Genomic DNA, 10447 nt, shown 5'->3' with positions numbered 1-10447 from the left:
AGGCCCAGCCCAGGAACCCTTAGCACAGAATGACAAGACTGGGAGGGGCTTGATGACCAGTCCATTGCCACAGAAGTCCAAGAGGATATTGAAACCAGACTTGGTCCCACCGAACACAGGATGTGTGACCTTCCTTTGCATTTTTTGCGCCTCCTTCTTCCACTGAGGACCCACCTTAGACCCTCACTCATTCCAGGCAAACACCGTACCTCTGAGCTATAATAACCAATTCCCTTTCAAAGACTTGAAACAGGGTAAGGCTGCTGGACAACTTTTGGTTTTCCTAGGTTTACCAGGGTCGTGGGTTGCACGAAATGTTAGTCTAGTCAAGGCCCGATAGTGGGCCGGCTCCCCGAAGGTACGTCGCGGACCCTACTCAGCTCCGCCAAGCTGCCCAGCCCTCTCCTGTGAGAGCCAGAGCTGGCCCAAGGCCACTTCTTAGGTTAGCAGCGCCATCCTGCAGTACGGTGGGCTCTAAGTGTGTCTGTGAGGGGGTGTCCCCAAGGGCGGGCCCCACCCCAGCCGCCGCCAGAGCTGACCCAGGGGCTGGGTGTGGCCACCGGGCGCCGAGCAGCCCCTCAGCGGGGAGCCGCCGCGCCTCGGCCTCTCCACGCGGGGTTATCTGCCGCTGCCCTAACCTGGGCTCTGCGGCGCTCTCCCGGCCTGGGCTGCGCCACCGCCAGCCCGCGGAGCCACCACCGCCGCGCCCCGGTCGCTCCCCACCCTCGGACGCTGCGGCGGTAAACTGCAGCATCGCGAGGGCGCCTGCGCGGCCCTCCGGCGCGGCCCCGGCCGCGGCTATTTATGGCAGGTGACGTCACCTTGAAAAAGACCGTTAGGGCTGGGCCGCCCCGCCCCCCTCCTCCCGCCGCTCTCGGCGCACCGCTCCGAGTGCGCAGGCGTGGTCGCGTCCTCCCCCCCCCCCGACCCGCCCTCCCGCGGTGCCCCCCTGTCCTCTCCCGGCGGCTCCGCGGCGTTCCGCCACAGCGCGTGCGGCCAGCCAGCGAGAGGGCGCGAGCGGCGGCGCAGCCTGCAGCCTCCCGCCAGTCGGCGAGCCAGTGCGCGTGCGCGGCGGCGGCGGCGGCCTCGGCGGCGGCTGGAAAGCGGAGCAGCGGGGCAGCAGGGCGAGCGAGCGAGCAGGCGGTGCGGGCGCGCGAGGCCAGGCCGAGTCGCGAGCGACATGGGGGACCGAGAGCAGCTGCTGCAGCGGGCGCGACTGGCGGAACAGGCGGAGCGCTACGACGACATGGCCTCCGCCATGAAGGCGGTGAGCGCGCCGGGAGCCGGGCGGCGGGGGGCTGCGGGCCGGGCCCGGGCCTGGGCGGCGGCTCGCTCCCCGCGCGCGGCCACCTTTTGGGGGCGGCGGCCGGAGGACTGTCCATTTCCTGAGGCCCGGCCGGGGCGGGGGTGGCCCCATCCTAGCTGGGACCCTGGTGGGGGAGGGGGTGCCCGAGGAAACGAGGAAGTCGCGTTCCTGCTTCCCGACCCTTCTGCCCGACCTGGGGCGAGACGCGCTTTCCTCCCGCCATTCACCCACTTGTAATAAAGGATCGGCGAGTGGGGACCTGTCTCCCGGCTTCCTCTGCCACGACCTGTTTGCATCGCTTGCCTGGAGTTGGTTCTTTCCCGTTTTCCACACCTCGGGGCTGGCTTTGTGTGCGGGGACCCCTTCCCAGCGGTGATGGAGGGTGTGGGTCCCTACACGTATCCCAACGGTCCAGTGCTGCATGGCTGCCTGAAGATAAAATGGAAATGAAGCGAACCTGGGTGCCTTTGCAGCCCTGAGACCCTCAGATGGATTCTGCAGCCTGATTTCCGGTAAAGGAGGCATGCCCAGCCACACCCTAGCAAATACCGTAGCTTAGAGCCTACCTGCCTACCCGAGACTTTTGAGTTCTGGTTGCCACCTCACTGTAGACCACTCTTCACGTGTGCTGGGGTTTTCCAAAATGAGTATTTCTTGTCAAGGTCACACAGTGGCAGAAGGACAGCCTTGACCAGTAACTGCTGTTAGTCTTTGGTGTAAGCCTCCTAAGACTGGGGAGAATTCCCTTGGACTCCCTCCACCCTAGACGTCTAAATATACAAACATTTTGAGGATGAGACGCAGAAATCTGCATTTTCAGTAGCCCTGGGGCAGTTTTTAGCTGGCGTAAATGAGTATTAACTGTCTTGGGTTGTAGCTCATATGCCCTATAACTGGTCTTTGAAAGGGTTTCTTAAATAAATAAATAAATAAACACACACCTAGATACTCCCTACAAATTTAATCTGTAGATTTTATTTTGATACTACATGAAATATAAATATGAGGCCAACATTTAGGATTTCCCAGGTAAGAATGATGATCAAGTCATCTTTCCTCTAGTGTCCTGGTACACATTCAGCAAAATGTCTTTGGATCTAGCAACATCACAGCCCATTTGTTGATTCATTGGTGATACTGATTTCAGCTTAATGGTATGCTGTTCTGGTTAGATAGAAGCCTTTATAGCAAGGAATGTTCTAGATTTGGGGTCTGAACTTTTAAGAAATTGTGGATTCTTTGAGAGAATGAATTTAAAATGCAGTTTTGCAAATTAATGGAAACAAGACTGACATTACCAGTGTGCATCCTGAAAGCCAATTCTATCCACACACCAAGGACCTCAGTGGTTCTGGGATTATGCACAGTGAGGCCTCTCCCTGAACAGCTGGGTGAGCAGGCCTTTGCTCACTGTTTGAGTGGGACAGCAGTTTTGGGAGGCCCATTGGAAATGAAGATGACTTAAAGTTAAGGGAAAATGGCTATCAGATATCTGGAGCTGTCAGCTTTCCTGAGGTGGGAAATAAGAAAAGACCAGAGAGATATTACCAGAACAAAATGTAGTTTTAGCAGAGGAAAAAAAAAAGGTCTTTCTAAGTGGCCTTGAAAAATAATTGCATTTTCCTACTTGTATCCACAATTCTGTAAGGCACTAAGGTAACATTTTGCAAAAGCTAATGGACCTTTGAGTGTGTTCAAAATATATAATCTATGTCTGAAATGATTCATGGATTGGAAAGACACCAAGTGCCAAGAGAATTTAATATTTACACCATCAAATTCATAATAAAACATTCCCTCAAATTAACTATTAAAAATTAAGGGGTTGTTTGCTATCAGAATTCATGTTTGTCACCTGTATTAGTGGTATATGCTTTTCGTTAGATGGAGAACAATCTCAGTTTGCCTATTGGTGTAGTTTGTAGATGAAATTCTTAATAAATGACGGGCTATCCATTCATAGACCTTAATTAAAGCTTTCGGGAATAATGAATTCTAGTATACTTGTACTGTGTATTTCCTCCTTTTAGATAGGGTTTCATGTACCTCAGGCCAGCCTTGAACTCCAGATGATCCTGTCTTTTTACCTGTCAAATGCTGGGATCACTGGTGTGCACCACCGTGCCTAGCTGCCCTGTGGTTTGTTGTGGGTTTTCTCTCAGTTGAAAACAGGTAAGTATAATGTCTGAGAGGGTGGAGCAGGACATTGGCTTGATGGAGTGATCCGACGCCGATATGACCTTGAAAGTTCTTCTGGGTCTCTGAAGTGTAAAATTAGGAATGTTGATGTCACTAACAAGTCAGTTTCTGTCTTTAATCTTAAAGGTTTTTATTTCTTAATTTAAATGGTTTAATCGCATTGCCTGTAATGATATTTCTTGATCCAGCAGCGTCACCTGGAGGACAGTAGTGGTGAACTAAGAATTTGGGCCGGAGATGGCGCCCAGGTGGTGGAGCAGGCTGTCGAGGGTCTCAGTCTTGATTCCCCAGCACCTCCCCCGGCACATTAGGAATAGTGGTTTTGCTTCAGTTGAAGACTGTGACTCCTAGTGTTACTCAGCTCCTAATATGAGGAGTCAGATCCTCAAGCTCTTCCTCATCTCACACCTAGTCACGTTCGTGGAGTGTGATAGTGTGGACTCTGACATAGGCTTATTAAGTGGGATTAAAGTGTTTCTGTCGGACTGTAAAACATCAGGAAGACAGGAAACTATAGGTATCGACAGGTAGAGACGTAGATATAATTCAGTCATATCTTCTATTCCAGAATCAATTATATCAAAATATAGGTGGTAACTGTGAAACTATAAGATGAAACATGGTGCTATACAATCTTAGAGTCTCACTGACGTCAAACGCAGGATCCTCTTGTCTATGCCTGCTGGGTCTTTGGATCCCAGACTGACACGAAACCCAGCTGCTTCAGTTTTTTGGTATTGGCAGAGCATAGAGAGGGTTTGATGAAGGTCAAAGAGCAGGAAGAGGCAAAAGGTCCTAACAGGTAAAAGGCTCTTACTCCTGGTAATTGAGATTATGAGAAATGAGAGAAGAAGCAGGTGACACGTAAAAGGAGAATACCACTGAATGACCGGGGAAGACATAATCCTTTCTTGGAACTCCTTAAAGTGGACTAGGCTGGTCTCTGCCTCCCGAGTCTAGGATTAAAGGTGTGAGCCATCATGCATGGCTAGTATGAAAGCCACTTTAGTGCTGTTCGAAATAGAATTAGGAGAGAGCCCGTTTTCCACTAGCTTGCCGTTGGAAATGTGTCTTTGCCAATATATAACCAGAGGAAGGAAGGAAGATGTTTAATTATTTATGTAATAGTTGCAGTTAAAGGCTACTCCAGGGGCTGGGGTTGGGTGGGAGAGAGTACTCAGGCTTTGGCTTTGATCCCTTGTACCTTACCCATTTCAGTTGGCATCCAGATGCATACACAGCTTTCCTGCCCTGAAAGCAGGACTTATGATTTTGGTCTGCATTTGGGTTCTGTGTTCCTGAATTATTTTTCTGAAAAGCTTTCATGGAAACCATTAACTACTCATTTTTTTTGGGGGGGGAGTACTCCTTTGATATATATTTTAACTGTAGTGTTAACACTTTTTCTTTAGAAAAGTAGTATGGGATGAGTTTGATAGCTCATTCTTATGGAAATTGATATTGGAGAATTATTTTGAGTTCAAGACTAGACTGAACTACACAGACTATCTGAAAAAGTAAAAAGTTTTCGAAGGACACCGCAGTTTTTACCCTATTGTATTCATTAAGTTTATGGAATCTGTTTTATTTTCTGGGAACATTAGATGGTAGCTGTTAGTCCATGTACTTACTGCTTTATTTATATTAATCTGCCTGGTGCTAGAGACCAAGTCCCAAGGCCTTGTGCATGCTGAGCACATGCGTGCTCGACCACTGTTGATTCCCTCAGCCCTCGGATCAGGTTAAAACTGGAGCCTGCAGGGTGCTGCTGTGCGCCATTTTGCAGATGAGATTCACAGCGGTTAATTTTGTCTTGGTCAGATGGCTGTGAAGCCAAAATTTGAAATGTTGAGTTCTCACTTTAACATTGTACAATGTCCCATGAAGTTTTAGGATAGTTTCTGATGGATGTTTTGCTGTTCCAGCCATTGTTCCAGTTACTTTACGTAAGTGAACTTACTAAGTTTATACTTACTGGGTGTATCTGCCGAGTTTGATTAAAAGTAGAGTCTACTAGTTGTAGCTTAACTACAGTGGAAAAGTGTGAAAGGGAAGCATGTAGGTCTGAACTGCCCGTTCTGAAGGCCAGGATATTTTGGTGTAACGGTTAAGGACTGGTTGAATTGCAGTTCTGGCTGTGCATTGCTACATTTCACTTGTCAGGGCTGGGAGGATGGTTTAGTTGGTAAAGTGCTTGTACAAACACGAGGTCCTGAGATGAATCCCAGAACCCACACTAAAAGCAGCAGCAAAACCAGATGGTGAGCATATACTTGTAATCCCAGAGCAGGGGAGGCAGAGACCGGTTCACTGGTCATCTAGTCTAGACTACTTGTTGAGTTCCAGACCATTGAGATAGACCCTTCTTCAAAGGGTCTCAAAGATGGCTGATCCTGAGGAATGACACCTTGAGGTCGTCCTCTGGCTTTCGTACACATAACACACTGCAGTGCACTCCTGAACACATGAATGCCTGAGCACAAACATTGAAGAAATTGTTTTATTAGCTCCTTCATCTTCACTGTATTTCATAAGGCAGTGGGGCTCTCAGATGTCCCCTGATGTCCCCGTGGAGGCAGCCTAATGCCAGCATTTTGATATTCCCACTCTTTCTTTCTTCCCTGAGGTTTTGTTTTTCTGCTATGGGTGCAAACACTTCCACGATCAGAACTGGGTAGGACTTCCGAAGTCTGGTGCCTTCAGAGACGGTGTTGTGCACTAATGCCAGTCATTTGGGTTGAATTATATCAAAAGCAAGGCAATGACAAGTCAGTCTCTTACGATGTGGGAGTGGCGGTTTTCATTTGACAATATTAAGCTTAGAATAATGTTTGTTATCTGTGCTTGTCTTGAATTTATTACATAGCCAAAGCAGGGTTTCAACTCATAATTCTCCTGCCTCAGCTTCCTGAGTAACTATGATTATGGTCCTTTGTTACCATGCCTGGCTCCTGTGTCACTTTTGTTTGCTCAGTATTGCATTTGATAATGAGTGTCTCCCAGATTAAAAACTTTTTAAGTTTTTCTAGTCATTGTTCTGTTTTTGGCCCTAGGTCTATTTTTATCCACAGTTTATTGCCTTATGAGTAGTGGGAGGAGGCCCCTAGAGATTTCTGAGTAAGCGAATAATGTCATAGGAAGATAAATGAGTTAGCAACAGACAGTGTTATTTGTGACTTGTAATAATGCTGTGTAATCAGAGAGCGGAGAGTGGGTGAAACAAGTGCCCTGGAGTTGGAGTTGGTAATAGCCAAAAGTTGTGTTAGAGTAAAGACAACTGTTAACTTGCTGACATGGGGACTGTTTTGTTATTTATTGATTTATTTTGTTTTTAAGAAATGGAGAGACACATTTAATCCCTCAGGAGGTAGAGGCAGGTAGGTATGTGTGAATTCGAGGACAGCCTGGTCTACATAGCAAGTTCCAGGATAGCTAGTGCTATACATAGAAACCCTGTCTCAAAAAGGGGGGTGGGATGGAGAGGCTGGCTTTTATAAAATGGACAGGTTTTTCTGAAGAGTATAAAATACATACTGCTTTTGCAGAGGACCTGAGACCCAAGTTCAGTTCCGGTACCCATATCAAGTGGTTCACACCACAAAGCTGGTCTGTCATCTCTGACATCTTCAGACACCTATATTAAAAATACTAGCCTACCAGCACTCAGGAGGCAGGCAAGCAGGCGGATCTCCGTGAGTTGGAGGCCAGCCCGGTCTACAAAGTGAGTTCAGGACAGCCAGTGCTACACAGAAAAGCCCTGCCTCCAAAAACAAACAAAAAACTAGCCTGGTCTACAAAATGAGTTCCAGGACAGCCAGGGCTGTTACACAAAGAAACCCTTTTCTTGGGGGGAAAAAACAACACCTCCTCCTCCCACAAATTGGGTAGCTTAAAACATATTCTCTAGGTTTGGATGTTAGAGGTCTGAAATGCAGATGCTGGCGAGATAGTGCTTGTTCTGGTGACCCAGGGAAAAATCCTTTTTTGCTTCTTAGCCTTTTGGCGATGTCTGGCAGTCCTTGGTGTTCTTGGTTTGTAAAGGCACTGTCGTTCTAGCTTTTGCTTCTCATGTTACATGGTGTCCTGTGCCTGTGTATCTGTCTCCAAAGCTTGCTTTCCTTGTGGGATACCAGTCATCGGGTGTATGAATTGCTCTTAAGTGATTGTATCTACAAGACTTTGCTTCCACTTAAGGTCACATTAGTAAGTACTAGAGAGATTAGGATTTCAACATAAATTTTCCAGGACACAGTTCAGCCCACAACAAAATCTAATGTTCTATGAACTGTATAGCTGGATCACTTGGAGTTGGCATCATAGAAAACCAAGAAAAGTTGTAGCTGGTGAAATTGAATATTTCCATTTAAAGTAATTAGTGTTTCCAAGTTTATGGCCACCTTGATTCCAGTTGTGCTTTGGAAAAAAAAGATGGTTGTTAAGTAGCATTGTTTCCTTAATGTACTTTTCATTTTAGTTTGGGTGAGGCCTGGAAGCATCTGTGAGTAATACCCCAGAGCAAAGTCTCGAGCATAGTGTGCCACTGCAGTGCCTTTTATGATACACAGTCTGCCCTTCCCCTATCAAAGAGAGAACATTTAAAATTTTTTTCTTTTGCTGGGCAGTGGTGATGCAATGCCTTTAACCCGAGCACTTGGGAGGTAGAGGCAGGCAGATCTCGAGTTTGAAGCCAGCCTGATCTATAGAGAAAGTTCTAGGATAGCTAGGGCTACAAGAGAAACCCTCTCTCGAAAGAGCAAAATTGTGTGTGTGTGTGTGTGTGTGTGTGTGTGTGTGTGTGTGTGACTGCTCTTCTAGAGCTAGAATTATAAGCAGTTGTGAGCAACCTGACATGAATACTGGGGACCAAACACTGGTCCCCTGCAAGAGCAACAAGCAGTCTGAATCCACTGAGCCTCATTTTCAACCACACAAACATCACACTTAAATTATGAATTACCCTAGGCCTATCATGTCTTGAGTACTGAGATTACAGGCATATGCCACAGTGCCTGGCTCTGTTTTGAAAAGAATTGTTAATTATGTTGAAGGGATGATTTTCAGGATACTCAGGCTTTGCACTCTTATGGTTACCTGTGGTGTTTTGCAGGTGACAGAGCTGAATGAACCTCTATCTAATGAAGATCGAAATCTCCTCTCTGTGGCCTACAAGAATGTAGTTGGTGCCAGGCGATCTTCTTGGAGGGTCATTAGTAGCATTGAGCAGAAAACCATGGCAGATGGAAACGAAAAGAAGTTGGAGAAAGTTAAAGCTTACCGGGAGAAGATTGAGAAGGAGCTGGAGACAGTTTGTAATGATGTCTTGGCTCTGCTTGACAAGTTCCTCATCAAGAACTGCAATGATTTTCAGTATGAAAGCAAGGTGTTCTACCTGAAAATGAAGGGCGATTACTACCGATACCTGGCAGAAGTGGCTTCTGGGGAGAAGAAAAACAGTGTGGTTGAAGCTTCTGAGGCCGCATACAAGGAAGCCTTCGAAATCAGCAAAGAGCACATGCAGCCAACACACCCCATCCGGCTTGGCCTGGCCCTCAATTTTTCTGTGTTCTACTATGAGATCCAGAATGCACCAGAGCAGGCCTGCCTCTTAGCCAAACAAGCCTTTGATGATGCCATAGCTGAGCTGGACACATTAAATGAGGATTCCTATAAGGACTCCACTCTCATCATGCAGTTGCTGCGAGACAACCTCACCCTCTGGACGAGCGACCAGCAGGATGAAGAAGCAGGAGAGGGCAACTGAAGACCCTTCATGTCCCTGACCCTTCCCTCACCCACCACCCCTAATCATCACTGATTCTTCCTTGCCACAATCACTATATCTAGTGCTAAACCTATCTGTATTGGCAGCACAGCTATTCAGATCTGCCCTCCTGTCCCTTGGGAAGCAGTTTCAGATAAACCTTCATGGGCATTTGCTGGACTGATGGTTGCTTTGAGCCATGGGGCACTCCCTTTTTGAAGTGTGCGGAGAAGTGTGTTCTGAATGAGGCATTTTATTATGTCTGTTGATCTATAGCAAATACAGGTGACAGTAATTGAGGAGTGTAGGAAGGAGCATTAGTCAACACGGGCTGTGGCTGCTATTTAAAACAAGCTGATAGTGTTTGGTTAAGCAGTACATCTTGTGCATGCAAAAAATGAATTCGACCCTCTCGCCCCTTCAGCTAATGGAACCTGACACAGCGACAACTTGTTCCCTCACCGTCAGCTGTACAAACTGTTTACCGTGAGCTTTCAGCAGCCCCTGCTGTGCCTCTTAAGTTATGATGTGCGCACACTTTCTTTTTTCAATGCAATGCATCAGAAGTTTTGATATGTGTAACTTTTTTTTTGGTTGTGATTAAGAATCATGGATTTATTTTTTGTAACTCTTTGGCTATTGTTCTTGTGTACCCTGACAGCATCATGTGTGTCAACCTGTGTCAATCATGATGGGTGGTTATGAAATGCCAGACTGCTAAAATAAATGTTTTGGACATAAAAAGTAAATAAATGCTGCTTTGGGGATATTATCTGTGCCTGGCCTTGATTTTTTCCCCCCTCTCCCTTCCTACAAAGTTGGTTTGAATATCTCAAACACGTAACATTGATAGTCTGTATTCAGTACTCAGACTTTTACTGTCCTCTGATTTTATTGCATACTTTTTTTTTTTTAATGAAACAACACCTTTTCATCCACTGTCCTTGTTAACTGATGCTTGTAAATGAGCCAAGCCCAGTGCTGCCTTCTGTGGTAGGGAGCCTCTGTAAGGCTTGGTCTGCGTCCCCTTGGGAGGGTGGTGGTTGATACTGATAGTATATCCTGAGCATGGCTCGTTTTCCCGACTAACACTGAGGCAGAGATGCAGCTCAGTGGGAGGGCGAGTGCTTCATATGAGTGAAACCTTAGGTCGGATTCCCTGCACCACATAAATACCTGTT

General features: G+C 47.0%; 1 protein-coding gene across 1 annotated transcript; it reads left to right on the top strand.

Annotated features, from left to right (window-relative positions):
• The first annotated feature begins 917 nt into the window (after positions 1-917).
• Positions 918-10038, top strand: Ywhah (tyrosine 3-monooxygenase/tryptophan 5-monooxygenase activation protein eta). The gene is made up of 2 exons (XM_021651828.2): positions 918-1267; positions 8613-10038. Exons 1-2 carry the CDS (start codon positions 1181-1183, stop codon positions 9264-9266), a joined length of 741 nt encoding a protein of 246 aa, XP_021507503.1. The 5' UTR covers positions 918-1180; the 3' UTR covers positions 9267-10038.
• Positions 10039-10447: the final 409 nt, after the last annotated feature.

The sequence above is a fragment of the Meriones unguiculatus genome, chromosome 12 (genome assembly GCF_030254825.1).
Source record: "Meriones unguiculatus strain TT.TT164.6M chromosome 12, Bangor_MerUng_6.1, whole genome shotgun sequence".
NCBI lineage: Eukaryota > Metazoa > Chordata > Mammalia > Rodentia > Muridae > Meriones > Meriones unguiculatus.
This window is presented reverse-complemented; position numbering and strand designations above follow the sequence as displayed.

Coding starts and splice junctions, on each gene's coding strand:
- Ywhah (XM_021651828.2), top strand. CDS start 1,181: ATGGGGGACCGAGAGCAGCTGCTGCAGCGGGCGCGACTGGCGGAACAG. Junction 1,268..8,612: donor TGGCCTCCGCCATGAAGGCG/GTGAGCGCGCCG, acceptor GGTGTTTTGCAG/GTGACAGAGCTGAATGAACC.